General features: G+C 42.4%; 2 protein-coding genes and 1 pseudogene across 2 annotated transcripts in view; 1 reads left to right on the top strand and 2 right to left on the bottom strand.

Annotated features, from left to right (window-relative positions):
• The window catches only part of LOC108798687 (zinc finger protein 850-like), a 38,260-nt gene extending 36,441 nt beyond the window's left edge, over positions 1-1,819 (top strand). The window contains exons 2-3 of the mRNA XM_018570459.1: positions 164-789; positions 871-1,819. Of these exons, the coding sequence (XP_018425961.1) occupies positions 164-789; positions 871-1,819 (1,575 nt within the window). The remainder of the gene's footprint in view (positions 1-163; positions 790-870) is intronic.
• Positions 1,820-14,206: 12,387 nt separating this feature from the next.
• On the bottom strand, positions 14,207-15,006 carry LOC108798686 (annotated as a pseudogene).
• A 3,426-nt stretch (positions 15,007-18,432) lies between these two features.
• The window catches only part of LOC108798685 (gastrula zinc finger protein XlCGF71.1-like), a 1,648-nt gene continuing 1,380 nt past the window's right edge, over positions 18,433-18,700 (bottom strand). Inside the window, exon 2 of the mRNA XM_018570458.1 lies at positions 18,433-18,471. Within this exon, the coding sequence (XP_018425960.1) occupies positions 18,433-18,471 (39 nt within the window). The remainder of the gene's footprint in view (positions 18,472-18,700) is intronic.

Raw genomic sequence — 18,700 nt, 5'->3', positions numbered from 1 at the left:
TATATATATATATATATATTTGTTTATATATATAATTTTTTTTAACAGGTACTGTGCATCTCAGGATTTCTCATAGGCACGCTTCTTATTAAACCCCAGGATGAGTCATGCTAAGAAGAAGGTATATGGATGTTCTGAATGTGACAAAAGCTTTGTACAAAAGTCAAATCTTCTCATTCACCAGAGGAATCACACTGGAGAGAAGCCATTCAAGTGTACTGAATGTGGTAAATGCTTTACAGTTAAGAGGTTGCTTGTCAGCCATCAGTGGATGCACACTGGAAAGAAGCCATATCCGTGTTCTGAATGCGATACCAGCTGTGTTTCGATGTCCCAACTTATGTTTCACCAGAGAATTCACACGGGAGACAAGCTATACCAATGTTCTGAATGTAGTAAATGCTATAATTTGAAGTCAGATCTTATCGTTCACCAGAGGACTCACACAGGAGAGAAGCCATTCCAGTGTTCTGAATGTGACAAATGTTTCAACACCAAGGCACAGTGCAGATTACACATGATGAATCACACAGGAGATAAGCCATATCAGTGTTCTGAGTGTGAGAAAGGTTTCAGGACCAAGTCATTGTGGACCATCCACATGAGGACTCACACAGGAGTGAAGCCATTCAAGTGTTCTGAATGTGACAAATGTTTTAAAACCAAGGCAGAGTGCAACAACCACATGAAGACGCACACAGGAGAGAAGCCATATCAATGTTCTGAATGTGACAAATGTTTTAAGAACACGTCAGAGTGCAACAGCCACATGAAGATTCACACAGAAGAGTGGCTGATTAGGTGTTCTGAATGTGGCAAAAGTTTTCAAACCTATGCACGGCGCACTCTCCACCAATTGGAGCACACCAGACAGAAGCCATATCCATGTCCTAAATGTGATAAATACTTTTTACAGAAGTCTGAACTTGTCCGCCACCTGAGAATTCATAGTGGAGAGAAACCATATCAATGTTCTGAATGTAACAGATCATTTAAAACCAAGGGAAATCTCATCACTCACCAGATGTTTCACACTGGGGAAAGGCCGCATCAGTGTTCTGAATGTAACAAATCATTTAAAACCAAGGGAAATCTAATCACTCACCAGATGTTTCACACCGGGGAGAAGCCACATCAGTGTTCTGAATGCAACAAATGTTTTAGAACCCGGTGTCTGCTTTCTACCCACCAGAGGGATCATACTGGGGAAAAGCCATATCCATGTTCTGAATGTGGCCAAGGTTATAAAACAAAAATGGCTCTCAAAAACCACATGATGGATCACACAGGACAGAGGCCCTTTTCCTGCTCGGAATGTGGCAAAGGTTTTAAATGCAAAGCGCACCTTGCAAGACATGAAAGGAGTCACACTGGAGAGAAACCCTATTCATGCTCTGAATGTAACAAGTCCTATATAACTTCTTCAAAGCTTGTTGAACACCAGAAGAGTCACACAGGAGAGAAGCCATTTATATGTGAAGAATGTGGCAAGTGTTTTAAAAATAAAGGAGATCTCAATGTACACAAGAGCATCCAGCACATAGGGAAGACCTTTCAATGTTCAGAATGTGACATGTCCTTCGCGCTAAAGACACAACTTACTCAACACTACAGGATTCATACAGGAGAGAAGCCCTATCGATGTACTGAATGTAATGAATGCTTTGGAAACCTTGCAGAATTGTACAAACACCAGAGGACCCACTCAGGAAGGAAGACATATCATTGTCCTGAATGTGATGAATGTTTTAGTAGAAAGGCAGAGCTGATCCAACACTGTGAAACCCACCCAGGTGTCAATCCACATTCCTGTATGTAGTAAAGAATTGTCAAGCATGGCACAGTTGACCTACAAGAGGATCCACACAGGAGAAAAGCCATATCCATGTTCTGATTGTGATAAATGTTTTTGACGCAAGGACTAGTTGAAGAAACACAAGGAGAAGAGACACAAAGGAGAGAAGCCATGACCATGTTCTGTGTGGGGTAAAAAGTTGAATCTTATGCGGCAGCTTACCTTACGCAAAATTACTGCTTATCACTAGGGATGCACTGATACCATTTTTTCAGTATTGAGTACGAATATTGATATTTTTTTCTGGGACTCGCCAATACTGAGTATATCAGCAAGTCGGGTGGCGGATCATGACCCTTCGCCCGGCTTCCTGATTGCCTGGGAAGCTGGTGTTCTAGCGAAAGAACACCGGATTCATTTGCTGAGGCTGCCTGGCTTCCTGACCTATCAGGAAGCCGGGCCGTGGGTCGCGAAGCTCCGTCTGGCTTCCTAATTGGTTGCCTAACAGGTGAAGCCGGCTTCCTAGCAAATCAGTAAGCTGGGTCATAATCCACCACCCCTCTTCCTGATTGGAAAGAAAGCCGGCTCCATGCTCCCTCGGCACTGACGGTCAGAGGGAGCTCTCCCCCTAACCGGAAGTTGCGGTATCGCAGATAAGTATTGGAGCATTTGGGCAAGTACGAATACTCACCCAAATACTCGGTATCGGCACAGATACTGATATTAGTATCGGCAGCGATACCAATACAAATATCGGTATTGGTGCATCCCTAATTGTCACTATGGAGCAGCGCAGGGCTGTTTCTAAGGTCCCAATGGACCTGGGGCACCTCTGGGAACACATATTAAAATGGCGAGGGGCTGGTAGGATACCATTATGGCCGATTTGGATTAAATCTGAGTCTAAGGGGCCGTTCACACCAGAAGTTTTGGGGCTATGCTGGCCACTTTTTTCAGAGTATGTCCATCGCATAGACAGGGCAATTTGCCTTGTTTAAAAGGGCACAGTTCAGCTTGCTTTATAGCATGCTGCACTTTTTTCAGCACGGTGTGGTGCGATTCAGTACAATTGCATTGCACCGCGCCGTGTCAGTAGAACTTAATGAAGTGCTTACGAAAAAAGTCAACAATGCAATGCGCCAGAATCGGCCCATCAGGACCATGCGTGTCAACACACACAAGCAGCCATGTGTTTAGCGTAGCTTGCTGGTGCTAATGGGTCCTTAAGGTGGCCATACACTACAATCTCTGAACAATCACTTTTAGATTAGGACCTTGCACTACGTAGTTGATAATAGATCTAAAGCAGATTGTACAATCACATTGTATAGCTTGTGTTCAGCTTTGGACTAATATCATTTTTTAACTGTACCAAAATGAATTGGTCTGAAAAACTGTAATGTCACGTTGATGATGATGATGTGATTAAAATACAAATAACATTTATTATCATTACTTAGAAAAAAAATAAATATGAAAAGATTAATCAAAAGGGAGATAAATGACACATTAATGTTCCAAAACATGTATACTCTCCCAATCTCAACGGAGACACTCAGTAGAAGACCTGAGGTACTCAGTTAAGGGCCTGGGTACTCAGTAAAAGACCTGGTTCACTCAGTGGAGGACTCGGGGCGCTCAGTAGAAGACCTGGATCAATCAGTTGTGGACCAAGGCTACTCAGCAGAGGACTAAGGACACTGGGTGCAACTAAAGACAATATACTTACCTGATCCTTGGCCCTGCCTCGCTACTAGACCGGTTCCCACAGCCTCTTCACCCCTGGGCTCTGGCAGTTTAAGCCCCGCATGATAACAACATTTTAAAAATTGTTGAAATGTTTGTGCTGTTGAATGCAATTTTTACACTTCAGCTACTTGCCTGTAGATTTAGTAGTAACTTTTAAAATACTTTGATACCAAAGTGATAGATATCTTTGTTATGGGATGGGGGTTTAAAACATTTTTTTTGGCAATATAATCTTGCAAAAATATTTTCTTTTCTATGTATTCTAAATATAACAATAAGTAGCAAAAATTGAAATAATCATTTTTTTTAGTGTTTGTTTCTTTAGTTATTAGCGTCACTTTAGATACAAAGGACACAATATATACTGTATATGTCCCATTTATAAATCATGATATTTACAAATAAAGGCTTTTATTCCCATATTTTGTGTATTGTTTTTTTTCTTTTCTTTTTTCCCCCAGAAAATATTGTTACATTGTCTTGCCTAATATACAAGTTACTTCCCCTTTCCCCAAATAAAATGCTTTTGTACATACTGCACAGTGTTGTCCAGTCACCATTCAGTGTGTGTTAAGCTGGCCATACTCCTATAGATTAGCTGCAGATTTTCTGTGGTCAGATGGAAAAAGTGCAACAGATTCCTCCATCTACGCTAAACTGTGTGTATGGAGGAATCTCCCGCTGGGCCAAGCTTCAGTATCTTGCTAGTCGGCCCGCTGGCTGTCACAACACCTGAAGAGCCTGATTGGATGCCGGCATTGTTTAGGTATTTTGAGAGCCAGCGGGGCCGACTAGCAAGATACTGAAGCTTGGCCCAGTGGGAGATTAATCCATCCACACAGTTTACTGTAGATCTATGGTTCTCAACTGGTGGGTCGTGACCCAAAAGTGGGTCGTGACCCCATGTTCAGTGGAAAAAGGAAAGGCTAGTTGCACTCCTTACCGGTATGACACCGTGATCGGGAAGGGGTGCTTGGAATGATTGCGGATGCCTGATGAAGGGACCCTGTGTGGGACCCTCATTGGTATGCCTGATGAAAGGACCCTGTGTGGCCCCGAAAGCGCTTGCGCAACTGACATGAGTTTGCAATAAATCTACGAATTTTGATCCTACAAGGATTTGGTGTGCTGGTGACGTTTCTGCAATTACCCATGTTCAGTGGGCCACCGCATGCCATCCACTACACTAGGTGAGTGGCTCCACATCCTCCCCCTAGCGCAGCACTGTCAGCTCTCATGCCGAGCAGCCATTTAAAATATGCTTCCTGTGTAATGGTCAAGCGAGTGTGGGTGAGGATCTCAGCTGCAGAGAGGCTCTGTGGATGGCTCAGGTGGGGGTTCTCACTAACACTCTGTAGTGTGGTTGAGTGAGGTCGGAACCCTTAACACATCATGCGCCACCACAGGCTGTAACTGATAAGGTAATGGCAATGAAACCTCTCTCTGATCCACAATTGTGGTTAGTCGGGGCATGTGGGGGTTTGTAGTTCAGAATGCAGTAGTTCACTTCACTAATGCATAAACACTATAAAGCAACAGAAAATAACTCGGCAGTGTAATAAAGATATCAGTGATTATTCCAACTTGGTTATTACAGTCTCTCAGCACTACATAACACACACGTGCCCCTGACGGCAAGGATAATGTTTCCCAGCAACACAGAAATTAGCAGTACTCCAGAGCAACCCTATGAAGAGTATTGTCTCTTTAACCCCACAGCATAGCATGCAATATACTCAAATGCAGTGTCCAGGTGGTACTTGCGGTTTGATCGGCCCCAGAGCCCCTTCAGGAGTACAGGTCAGAGGATCCGTGATGTGAGGCAGAAGTCCAGATTCCCATTTCTCTGGAGCAGGGCCGGCCTTAGGCCTTTAGGCGCCCTGTGCGAGAAAGCTTTACAGCGCCCCTCAGTGACCACACCCCTCAGTGGCCACACCCTCAGTAACCACACCCATTTATCACCCATATTTTTGGTAAAATATAAAAAGCGCGGTCACGTCGGGTAAATAGACACCAAACATGTCATGCTTTAAAATTGCGCGCACCCGCAAAATCGCAAAAAATTACCATGCCCAAAATTGACCATAGGTGGGGGGGCGGACGAGGGAGCGCTGTCATATCGGATGGCGGAGCGGTGAGGGGGAGAGAAGCCGCCCCCAGGACGAGCTGTGTCGGTTTTGCACACCCCTAAGGCCGGCCCTGCTCTGGAGGAGGACAACAAGGTTCAGGATGTCTGAGGTATGAACCCTAGAAGATTGCTCAACGTTCTACCTTGCTAGAACGTCGAGCAAGTGAGCCTTCCAGGCTTTTGTAATTTAGACAGGTGTGTTGAGGGCTGAGTCGTCAGCAGCGGCCCTCCCGAACGTCTCCTAGCAACGGGACGCTTCTGGAGGGCCGACCTGCTATGCCCTTGCTCTCATGTGTGACGTCTCTGAGGGCGGCGTCTGGAGGGTGTCACATTCTGGCTCCCGGCACCTCTACAGAGAGCTGAACAAGCAATGCACGTATGGATGGAGCTCTGTCCCAGCACAGCAGCCCACACTGAACCCTTACATTTTTGGAGTGTGTCTGTGGTTGTGTGTGTCTGTCAGTGTTTTAATCGCAAACTATCACGCAATTGCACCTACTGTTCGTTCAGGTGCAGGCAGTACGTTGTAATTCATTTCAATGGCACCCCAAACACATCTCCCTGCCCACAGTTTGATCACTTGTACCAAAACATGCGGTACTGCAATGCCGTGCAGTGTGGTGCGACCTGGGTGGGGGCTTGATGACCAAGGACAAATGTGGGTCCTGAGGTCACACAGGTTGGGAACCACTGCTGTAAATGAAGGAATCTGTTGCAATTTTTCCATCTGACCATAGAAAACCTGCAGATAATCTATAGGTGTATGGCAAGCTTAATAAATAAAACATTAGTCCATCAAGTCCTATAGGTTGGACTTGATGGACTAATGTCTTTATTCAACCTCAAATACTATGTAACTATGTAACTGTGTAGTATCTCAGAAGAGATACTACACGCTGCTTCTTTTACAATGGTCCCGACCAGCATGGAGGCAACAAGTCCAGCTCAGCCTCATCTTCTCGTACAGAACCTGATTGATTTGTTTCCAGTGTATCTACTTACAAACATTCATCATGGATATAAGTTATCAAACTATGCAGTGTTTTACACAGCAGGGAAACAAGACTGTCAGCTAGCACTTTGCTGTTTCGGTTTGGAACAGGGTTTACATTAAGTTTTACTCCTCTTTAGCCAGTGCAAGTAGACTATCCCTTCTTTTTTTTCTTCTACTTCCTGCTATTGAAGGTCACAATTCACACTGAGATACATTTGTACTATCTCAGTTAAGGGCCTGTGCATACCTAGGTGATCTGTGACTGTGCGGCAATCGTGCACGATACCGTGCGGATTGCAGCGGAGTCGCCCATCACAGATGATCGTGCTGTGGGTGGCATTTTTTTCTAATGGCACCCCAGTTGCGTCGGACGGATCGCACAGTTTCCCGGCGCGATTTTGCCCGTGCATCCGAACACGACCGGGGCTAAAACAGCCGCGCGTCGTGTATTGCAAAAAAAAAAGCACATGTACCTTCTTTCTGCGATGGCCGCGTGGATGTCACCCCATTGAAATCAATAAGGCCCCGTTCACATTGAGCGATTTATCGCGCGATTTTTGTAGCGATATCGCTCATATTTCCGCACTATATCGCTCTATGTAGCTTCACCAATACAATTCAATGTAGCTGTTCACATCTCGTCGCTCAATGTCGCTCAATATCACTCAATATCGCTTGTAGCTCGTCGCTGGTAGCTTGTCGCTTCTACATGACCCTTTTTTAGAGCGATTTTGAGCGATATTGCTCCTGATTGCATACAGCCCAATAGGAAGATATCGCGCGATGTCGCGCGACACGTAGCTCAACGTCGCTCAATGTCGCTCGTCGCTCAATGTCGCTCAAAGTCGCGCGATTTGCATGTCGCTCAGTGTGAATGGGGTCTTAGGCAGCGCGGCAATCGATGTCTGCAATTGTGCAGGACCGCATGATCCCGGATCGCTCAGGTCTGCACTGGGCCTCAGCCACAGAGATCCAAATAGGCAGCAATGTTAAAGGAGAACTATGGGGTAAGTGTTTTTCCCCATAGTTCTCCTCAGGGTCACTGGAGGACGCAAACTAGCATCCTTCTGTGACCCAAAGATCAATATACCGCGAGCTGTATACTTAAACCGCCGCAGCCGGGACGGATCCCAACATTACTGTTGAGATCCACCGAGCTGCGTGATTGACAGCTGGCTTTGCCTATCTAGAGGCAGAGCCAGCTGTACACGCCCCCTCTCCCGTCAGTCAGCGCCGGAGGATCGGACAGGGGAGGGGGGGAATCCCTGCAGGGAGCCAGGGTGCGTGACAGTCATGGCTCTCTGCAGGGACAGGATCGAGAAGTGAGCGAGCGACGGTATGTGTTCACTCACTTCCCGATCTATTGAGCCGACCTGTGACAGTTTCATTGTCACACGTCGGCTCGACCTATGAGGTTGAGTGATTTTCACTCACCTCATAGTTCTCCTTTAACTATACGCAAAATTATCTGGTTTCTTCTTTTTTCCCCGCTCTAACACTGAGAAAGACGAATGCCAAAGAACGCATGATATACCATAACATTTAGGAACAATGTATTGGTTTTTAATGCAACGCTACAAACACAAAATGAACAAAGTGAATGGAAAAACAAGTTTAAATGCGAATGGTACAAAAATAAAATAATAAGCAAACAAACAGTAACTTAGGGGGTAGACAAGATCATTAGGGCTGGTTAAGGTAAACTAAGGGGTTAAAAATTAACATATTTTAATATATACATATATACAGTATCTCACAGAAGTGAGTACACCCCTCACATTTTTGTAAATATTTTATATAATTTTATGTGATGACACTGAAGAAATTACACTTTGCTACAATGTAAAGTAGTGAGTGTACAGCTTGTATATCAGTGTACATTTGCTGTCCCCTCAAAATAACTCAACACACAGCCATTAATGTCTAACCGCTGGCAACAAAAGTGAGTACACCCATAAGTGAAAATGTCCAAATTGGGCCCAATTAGCCATTTTCCCTCCCTGGTGTCATGTGACTCGTTAGTGTTACAAGGTCTCAGGTTTGAATGGGGAGCAGGTGTGTTAAATTTGGTGTTATCGCTCTCAATCTCTCATACTGGTCACTGGAAGTTCAACATGGCACCTTATGGCATCAACGATTGCACCTTTCTCCTGGCAACCACCAAACCCAGACACGTCCATCGGATTGCCAGACAGAGAAGCGTGATTCGTCACTCCAGAGAACACGTCTCCACTTCTCTAGAGTCCATTGGCGACGTGCTTTACACCACTGCATCTGAGGCTTTGCATTGCACTTGGTGATGTAAGAATCGTATGAAGGAAAAGTATTCACATTGCATATATTTACAATTAGATGTTACATAAAACAGTTACATAAAACAGACAGATACAAAATAAAAAGGAGAAAATTGATAGAAATGCTACTTACAGAAGCACTCGATTCTATCCCAGGGGGCTGCCGGCAAGGAAAATGGCAACTTACTACAGAACTAGATTTGGGCCCCCAGTAAGCACACTTTGGTTACCATTGCAACGTATTTTATACCTGTGGGTCACAGCTCAGGTTGCAGTCCAGCCTCTGGGATGAACGGGGTGGAGAAGCAGGTGTGGCTAAGAGATAAGGACCTGAAGCCTCCACCTATTTCACACCTGGTAGAGGAGTTTTTCACCAGACAGAACCCGTATATGACAAAAAAGTAATTATTTCTGGATATGAGTCTGACACAGATATGGTATCTCTAGATTCATACACAGCAAAATTGCCTCTTTCCATAGACATCTCACATGGGTAGGCTGAGACCCTCCAGAACCAACTTTTGTCTATCTCCCCAGCCTTGTCTGGTGTCATTCTACTGGGAATAATGAGTGCCTAGAATATATATACTAGGACCCCCAGATGTTAATCCGTGGATCCATAGGTAATCTTTTATATATGAGCATTAATATAAGGAGGCTGGGTTTGTGCTTCTTTTGTTTGTGAGAGAGTCCTTAGAAGGCTCAATTCTTGGTGCCTCCCTGCCTAGGAGAGGTGTGAAAGAATGGTCCATGCCAAAAGAAATCCCCGCATGTTAAATCCTTAAAATCATAATTATCATGTACAATATGATAAATAGTTATATATTTCATTTATTCAAATAGGCCCTAAATATTCCAAGTTAAGTGTGTGAAAGGGAACCTTTGTTATTGAGTGCCTCCAGATGTGTCTACTCCTCTTAAATCTGCAGCTTTAGAAAGGTCACGGAAAAGGTCAAGAAAGGTCCTAGGTCACCATTTCAGAGGATGGATAATTAGGCTGCATATGTAATTGATACTTCTATGTAAGCTATATTCTGTTTAGGTTAATATTTCTTGGGATCGTAATTGTCAATATATATATATATATAAGATGATGGACAGGTACGGAATGCTTCAGTTAATGACATGCAGAGATTTGTAACAGATGTTTGTACGGAATACAATAATTGTACTATTCACATAGAGTAATCACGTACCATACAACATGTCTGAGAATCGTATTACACTAGGCGGGAGAAAGAGAAATACCTATTCTTAAGGCAGAGTCATGCTTAAGCACGGTCACTTAGACTCACACACATGCGCTCTGACAAAAGAACTTACAAGAGATACACATATACAGATACAATCTCATCACACGAAGGCGAACATCATTATTTTACATACTTTGCTACATTTTACAAATACTTTTCTTTTATTCATTTGATACTGGAATATTATCTATCTATATATTTTTGTATACTTTTGAACATTTCAGTGTTGTTTGATGACTTTATAGAACTAAATAAAGTCACACATGTTTTTGAACTAACTGGCCGTTTCAGCAAGTTTCTTATACAATCACCTCAAGACACTTGGAAATATTAAGTGTCTAAAATTCTAACACCGCACAACACTAAGATGCTAATTGTGTTATATAAATCTCATTTACACTTTACAGCATTTAAGTAATCTCTCACTGAATGAGTTAACCCTTGTGATTACCTCATCTTGCCACCTCTGCTGGAAGGTTAAGTCACGTGCCTACTACCCCCAATCACACTGGTTAAAAACATATTTACAATAACTCATAGCATCATGTCCATTGGACCTGACAGTTGTAGAATACATAAGGTCAAGAACCTTGCTGGCAGGGGAGGACTTCTAGTTCACAAGTTCTCTCATAACTCTTCTGGTGGGAACACATGTTGGACTTCCAATTTAATCTCCAGTTGCAGACATTGAAAGAGCCTTTGAGATAGACATTGTTTGTCCTCTGGGGACGCCTTTCCTCATGCACAGAAAAGGATATCCATGAGGATATTTTGGTATCAAGCAAGAGGGTCCACTGCAAAAAAAGCACATGTCATTTTCAAAGCCCAACCATGGCTTCCCTGTTCTTTGAATCTTTTGGTGTGGTATAAGAAGGGCCATTTTTGCTAAAGACCCACCACATTCTTAACTCCTAAATGTTGTCCCTGTTGTGACTCCTCTGGTGTTTAATAAGGCCAACCTTTTGTGTGAAACATTTGTCACATTCTGAACATCTAAATGGCTTCGCTCCAGTGGGATTCATCTGGTGTAGGTTAAGATGTGTCTTTTGTGAGAAGAACTTGTCACATTCAGAAGATTTAAATGACTTTGTGAACTAATTAGTCTTCCCTGTTCAGAATGTAACAAGAAGCACTTGTTACATTCTGAACATTTGTATGGCTTCTATCCAGTGTGACTCTTCAGGTGTTGTGCAAGATATACCTTTTGCGAGAAGAACTTGTCACATTCTGTGCAGGGAAATTGCTTCATTGCAGGGAGTCCCCCAATGTGTAGCAAGACCTCCATGATCTGAGAAGCAGTTGCCACATTCTGAACATTTACAGTGGTAACTCGGGCCATGAACTTAATTCGTTCCACGATTCTGGTCGCGAACCGAATTGGTCGCGAACTGAATCAAACTGTGATCAGACTGCAATCTCGACTAGAGGACGCCACAACCATGTGTCAGAGCAGGGAAGATGGCTGTGGTTGCATTCGTCACACGATGCAAAGTTAGTGAACGGAAGCAACATTTTGCCGAACTTCCTGTTCGCGTACCGAATTGTTCGCGAACAGAAGCGTTCGTGAACCGAGGTACCACTGTATATAGTTTCTCCCCTGTGTGTTTTCTTTGATTAGTAATAAAAAGCAAAAAAGATAGGGTTTCTGGAGGTCACTACGGAGGCATGCAGCCAGCCACACACCATCAGTGAAACCAAAATAGAACCACAGGAATACCCAGTCGGGTCTTTTTCCAATATATATCACCTATGGTAGCCTCCCGGTGAGGCCGGCTGGATGATTGGATGCCATCTCTCCCTATATAAACCTGGGATCCCGATTGTGACACAGAGGAGATCGTGGAGGTGGTTCTTGGATTCATCCGACTTCCGCTCTCTCGACCCTCCAAGTGCCTCCCTTGCCTCACAGACTAACCCTGCATGATCCATTTGTTTTGGGTCCCCTGATGAAGCCACTGGCGAAACGCGTCGGGACCTATTAAGCTAAGCCCTCAAAGGGACAATTTTAAATCTGTCAAACTTGTGATTAATGTTATGCTTTCTACCTTGAACAATCTGGATCACTTTAAGATGGATGTACTAAATTAATGCCCATACAAGCAAATCCCATGCAGGGTTTTTGCTAGATACATGAAATACTCTGTTAGATATATGAAATGCATCGTTTTTTTATATTATACAAAATAAAAATGTATTATATATTTTAGCACATCTCTCTTGGCTATATAATTGCACCCCTCCAGAAACCCTATCTTTTCTGCTTTTTATTACTAATGTACTAATCCAGGGGGAGATGTGTCAATTAGGAGCCCACAGGATGTAACCCACGATTTATAAATTACATGTTTTCTTTGATGCTGAATAAGATGTATCTTTTGTGAAAAGCCGTTGCCACATTCCAAACATCTAAATGTCTTCTCTCCAGTCTCTGAATCCTCTTGTGAACTACAAGTGCTGACTTAGAAGGGAACCCTTTCTCACATTTAGAACACTGGAATGGCTTTTCTTCTGCATGAGACTTTGTACACTGCTGAAGACCACCTTTCCCGTAGAAGGCTGTCACACTTATTGCATCATAGATATTTTGATCTTATATATCTGTGTTCTGAATGCGATGAATGTTTTTGAAGCAAGGACAAGTTGAAGAAACACCAGGAGAGGAGACACACAGGAGAGAAGCCATGACCATGTTCTGTGTGGGGTAAAAGGTTTAGTCTTATGAGGCACCTTACAGAAGATGACTCCCACAGCAGAAAAGTCATAGGTGCCTTCAGAATGCCACAAGAGCAGAATGCCTCAAAATCTCACTAGACATCACCTCATACCTAAATGATGAAAACATAGTTCCACAATGAATCAAAATATATATTATATGTTTTACACATGCCTGATCCCGCCAGTCCATGTTTTATTTACTCCTGAGCCCTGCACTCCTGATCCCTGCACTCAATGCGTTTCCCCCTCCTGACCCCTACACTCCATATGTCATGCACTCCTGTCCTCTGAACACTGAGCGTTAGGCACCCTATACATATAGAAGAGTATGTGGGGAAACGCGTTCTGCGTTTCCCCACTATGAGTATTTCTCTGCCCGCAGCATTTTGTTTTTATATCTTAAATATCTGCCTCTTGTTCTCTTGGCCAGTTGTTTTAGGGTGTGTTAAAAATAGAACCCTTTATATAATGTTTGTTACCCAACTACAAGAATAAAATACATTTTACCAGTCTTGTCTGTTCCATACAAAAATTCCACCAATATCAGGCGGTAAAAATATTCATAGATTTATTTGCACAACATCACATTAACATTACATGAACATTGAAATAACTTATTTTAAGTGTGACTGCTGGTTGTGTAGGGTTTAACATACAGTATATGTGAAGCACTTTTCACAGTACGAATAACTAAAAAATATTCTTTCCTGTGTGAATCTTCTGGTGTCTAGGAAAATGTAGCTTTAGTAAGACATTTATGTCACATTCCAAACATCTAAAAAATGGTTTATCTCCTGTGTGACTCATATGGTGTTTTTAAAGCTGATCTTTATGAATAAAATGTTTATTGCATTTCGATCAGGAAAAAGCTCCCTGTCCTTTGTGGGTTCCTAGGTGTCCAATTAAAGCACTCCAAAGTGGCTTCTCCCCTGTGTGGATATTCTCCTGTGTGGATATTCTGGTGTCTACAGTATGTAATGCTCCCCAAGCATCTAAATGGCTCCTTTCCTGTGTGGATCTTCTGGTGTCTATCTAAAACTCTCCAAACATCTAAATGGCTTCTCTCTTTTATGGATCTTCTGGTTTCTATCTAAAGCTCCCAAAACATCTATATGGCTCCTTGTGTGGATCTTCTGGTGTCTATCTATAGTTCTCCAAACATCTAATTGGCTTCTCCCCTTTATGGATCTTCTGGTTTCTATCTAAAGCTCAGCAAACATCTAAATAGCTTCTCTCCTGTGTGAATCTCCCGGTGTCTATTTAACACTCTCCAAACATCTAAATGTCTTTTCTCCTGGGTGGATCTTCTGGTGTCTGTTTAAAGCTCTCAGAACATCAAAATGGCTTCACTCTTGTGTGAATCTTCTGGTGTTGGGTCAGACCTTCCTTGCTTTTAAAACATTTACCACATTCCGAGCACGGATATGGCATCTCATCTGTGTGAATCTTCTGGTGTAGAATCAGATGTGCCTTCCTTCTAAAACATTTACCACATTCAGAACAAGGATATGGCTTCTCTCCTGTGTGAATCATTTGGTGTTCAATCAACTTGTTATGTCTCGAAAAACATTTACCACATTCAGAACACGGGTATGGCTTCTCTCCTGTGTGAATCATCTGGTGTTTTGTAAGGTTTCCCCTTTCTGAGAAGCGCATATCACATTCTGAACATCGGTACGGCTTCTCTCCGGTGTGAATCCTCATGTGTTGGATTAGATTTTTCTTTTCTGGGAATTCTTTATCACATTCTGAACATCTAAATGGCTTCTCTCCTGTGTGAGACCTCTTGTGGACTTCGAGGTGTGACTTGTATACAAAGCATTTATCACATTCAGAGCATGACCATATGTTCTTTCCCGTGTGTATCTTCTTGTGTTGAGTCAGATGTATCTTCCTTCTAAAACATTTCTCACATTCAGAACAAGGATATTGCTTCTCTTTGTGAATTTTCTGGTGAGTGGTAAGTTTTGACACCAAAGGGAAACTTTTACTGCATTCAGAGCAGTCATATGTCTTCTTAGTTTGACTCATCTTGAGGTTTGATAAGAAGCGTGCCTAGCGGTAATCCTGTAAGGTACACCACCTGTTATAAAAATAATAAATATATATAGTAAAGATAAGTCACACAGTAAAATAAAAAGCAGCAGGAATAAATCTTCTGGAACAGTCAGTAAGGATGGAGGACATATTTTCTGTGCTGTGTTACATCCTGTGGTATGTTTTATAAAACATATCTCATCTAAAGTCTCATATATTTCAGCTTATGAATCCCATAATGTGCTGGCTGCATTAGATTTCTTAAAAAAAAAAGTTTTTTCCCCTTTATTTTAACCTAGTGATCCGGACAGTAACACACTTCCTGTCTTATGGTGGCTCCATACTATGGAGGGACAATGGAGCCCTTGGAACAGGGTGTTGTCACACTTCCCTGTGTGATGATCCGGTGCCGGGTTTTACCTCCTGTCTGAGCTGCTTGGCTTCCTGCCACTCCACTCTGAACCTCTACATTAAAAGTCCAGCACACTTGTTCTGTGCCGTTCGAGCAACGTGTCTTTACACCCAGTCGGACTCCCTGTTTATCACTTGCCTTTGTAATCGCTGCGGTTGCTATAACCTACCTTGTTCCCCGTGTGTCTGGATTCCCTCTTCCTCACAGTGAGATCCAGTGTTTCCTGCAGTGGATTGATCATCAGCTTCTTCAGTGAGTCCTTTCACCTGTGCCTACTTGTGTGTCTGTGTATAGGCTTCACCCCCGCCTGCTGTTGTATCCAGCACCTCGGTGCTGCAACTAACCTTTATGTCTGTGTGGGCGTGCTAGAGGGCCGCAACCTGGAAGGTGTCCAGCAGCCAATCATCCTCACCATCAGAGGCTCTGTCGAACACCTGGCCCTTCTTAGAATCTGCGCCTCTAGTGCGTCCACGTTAACCAACAAGCAAAACCAACGACAAACGCACTCAACAATTTGTTACCAGTTGTACAGTAAGGTGCACACGAAATGGGCTTTGAACAGTAGAACAGTAGAAAGGCATCATGGCACAAGTTGTTTTACATGCTAGTTTGTGAGTGTGCCATGATGCCTTTCTACTGTTCTACTGTTCAAAGCCCATTTCGTGTGCACCTTACTGTACAACTGGTAACAAATTGTTGAGTGCGTTTGTCGTTTGTTTTGCTTTACCGATTTGGTGCAGCGACGCATGGGGTTTCTCAGCTGCCAATGGGATGTGCGGGATCCCTTGTGTGTTTCTGTACCTTTAAGGAGGTGGGGCGTCCTCCTGACAAGCCTGCACCCAATTTGATATCTTCTGCCCCCATGTGCTCCAAGATGGAGACTCTCATAGTTTAGAGTTAGGACCGCACTATAAGAGGTGCCTTGGCGCGGCAGTGCGGCTTACACATCCTTTGCAGAAGACGTGTATCCAAACCTCTGTCATTGTCCTTAGTGGTGAGACAAGTTGTTTTACATGCTAGTTTGTGAGTGTGCCATGATGCCTTTCTACTGTTCCACGTTAACGCACAGACACCTACTTCCTGTTTTTTCATCCCAGACACCATTTTTTGCAAGCTACTTTTAGTTATTTTGTGTGTTACTTTGCCAAAGATAGCTCATTGTTTTCCATGGATACTGCTGCATAGATATGCATTTTTTTTTTACAAAACCAGTCAGATGTAGGGTGGTCATAAATGAGAGACTTCCTCCCCAAATCCATGGCCTGATATGAAGCTTGGAGGAGAATTAGGCTTTATACGATTACTTAGGGAGTAAATCAATTTTGAAAGCACATTGAGGCTGCCATTGCTGACCTTCTAACCTTTTAAAAATGTCAGATGCCTAAATCACTTGTCTGGAAACAATGCTAATCAGGGAAGTCAGTGGTTCTAATCTGTATACTTTTTTTCTAGGTTAGTGATTCAAATGTTGATGATTGATTTGTGTATCATTCAGCTGTAAATCCTCAAATCCTCTCTGAATTGGTGGTGACACTGTCCTTCCTTCTGGAGGGGGACTACTTTTGTTCCCCATGGTCTCTCTGTGTGTTGTAAAGTAGTCAACACTCCAAGCTCACTCCTGTGATGGACTACAATCTCATGTTTAGTTTACTTATTGGGATTGTAGTCCATCACAGGAGTGAGCTTGGAGTGGTGGCTACCTTACAACACACACAGGGACCATGGGGAACAAAAGTAGCCCCCCTCCAGAAGGAAGGACAGTGTCAGCACCAATTCAGAGATGATCTGAAGATCTACAGCCGAGTGATACACAAATAAGATACATTTTTGTTGATAGGGTACTTGAATGCATTTTAAAAATGTAATTCTTGAGTTCAGTGGCACTTGAATAATAAAATCTGGCTCTGGTTTTATTTATTTTTTAGTCAGGTTAAAGTGTATCCAAACACAAGAGCAAAAGTGCCATATATTGCAGTATATATTTCTATAGATGTGGTGGGTGCATTAGTTTACTTTTTTTTCTAGGATCTGCTGAAAATTTACTTAGAGACTGTTAGATCCATCTTAAGAACCTTAAAACTGTAATTAATTTAAAATCAAATATATTTGTTAATTAAAAAAATATCTGTACAACGTAACAAATATATTTATCTTGAATGGTGTATAATAGAAATGTCTCATCGGCACCTTGTTCTTCTGACCTGCCTGTAAATTACATTATATTGCCCAACTGAGCTCTGCCTCAGCTTAAATACAAATGATCACCACTCATAAATATGAGGTGGCTTTAGATTTTCTATGAGATTTAATTTACCTAACAACAGACTTGTTTCCAATAATATGTCTGTGAAGGTTCTCATTCATTTAGGTCATATCTGTAAAAAATAAATCAAAGCAACTGGACTTTAATGGTATGGAATATAATGGTGATGGTCTGATATGGTATGGAATGGTGAGTAAAAACAAAGGATAGTCACTGTCCAATAGGATTATTGAAAACAATATCTGTAAAAAATAAATCAAGGCAACTGGACCTGCTGTATTTTTCTTAAAGACGTTTCGCTGGTCTCCAGATCTTTCTCAATTCAGAATGACTTGGAATGGTAACTCCCAGATAATTTTTGTACAAGTCATTATGAATTGAGGAAGCTAGTTGGATGTCCAATGAAATACAGCAAGTCCAGTTGCCTTGATGTATTTGTTACAGATATTGTTTCCAATAATCCTATAAGACAGATTGACTATCTTTTGTTTCTACTTACCATTCCACTCATTAGCATATTAATACTGGGAGGGAATGTAACAGGAAGGATCCTTAGATTAAACGTTGTGATAATTGGCTCAGTTGATACCAACAACAGTTGACACAATTTAATTATCAATAGAATTGGTAAATCTCTCTATGAGTAAGCATGAGGAAGCATAAGGAAGCTGGAATGGTGGAATGTGTTAGAGATTAAGCATACATGGGGAGGAACATTACAGTATGAATTTGCCCCATAAATAAATACTTTTACTTTTGGCGAAGAGCCCTGGAGTGCGGCTTCCTCTGGATTTAGCTGTTATAGGTGATGGTGTACTTGTTTGCCTGCACCTAGGATGCAATCACAGTGTAAGTCAGAGTAGTGTTTGCTGTGAATTACATCAGTAAAATGAAAGAGCTCCTAAAATAAAATCTGATTATTCATCTAATTTCATTTATACTTGCATGTCATTTAATTTCTGTGGGAGAAGACCTTCACATCATTTTCATTACTGGGAACACAATTTCTTTAATTATTTGAAACAAATATACAAACAAGCATATATATATATATATATAT

The sequence above is a fragment of the Nanorana parkeri genome, unplaced genomic scaffold, assembly GCF_000935625.1.
Source record: "Nanorana parkeri isolate BGI_ZX_2015 unplaced genomic scaffold, ASM93562v1 scaffold1536, whole genome shotgun sequence".
Classification (NCBI taxonomy): domain Eukaryota; kingdom Metazoa; phylum Chordata; class Amphibia; order Anura; family Dicroglossidae; genus Nanorana; species Nanorana parkeri.
This window is presented reverse-complemented; position numbering and strand designations above follow the sequence as displayed.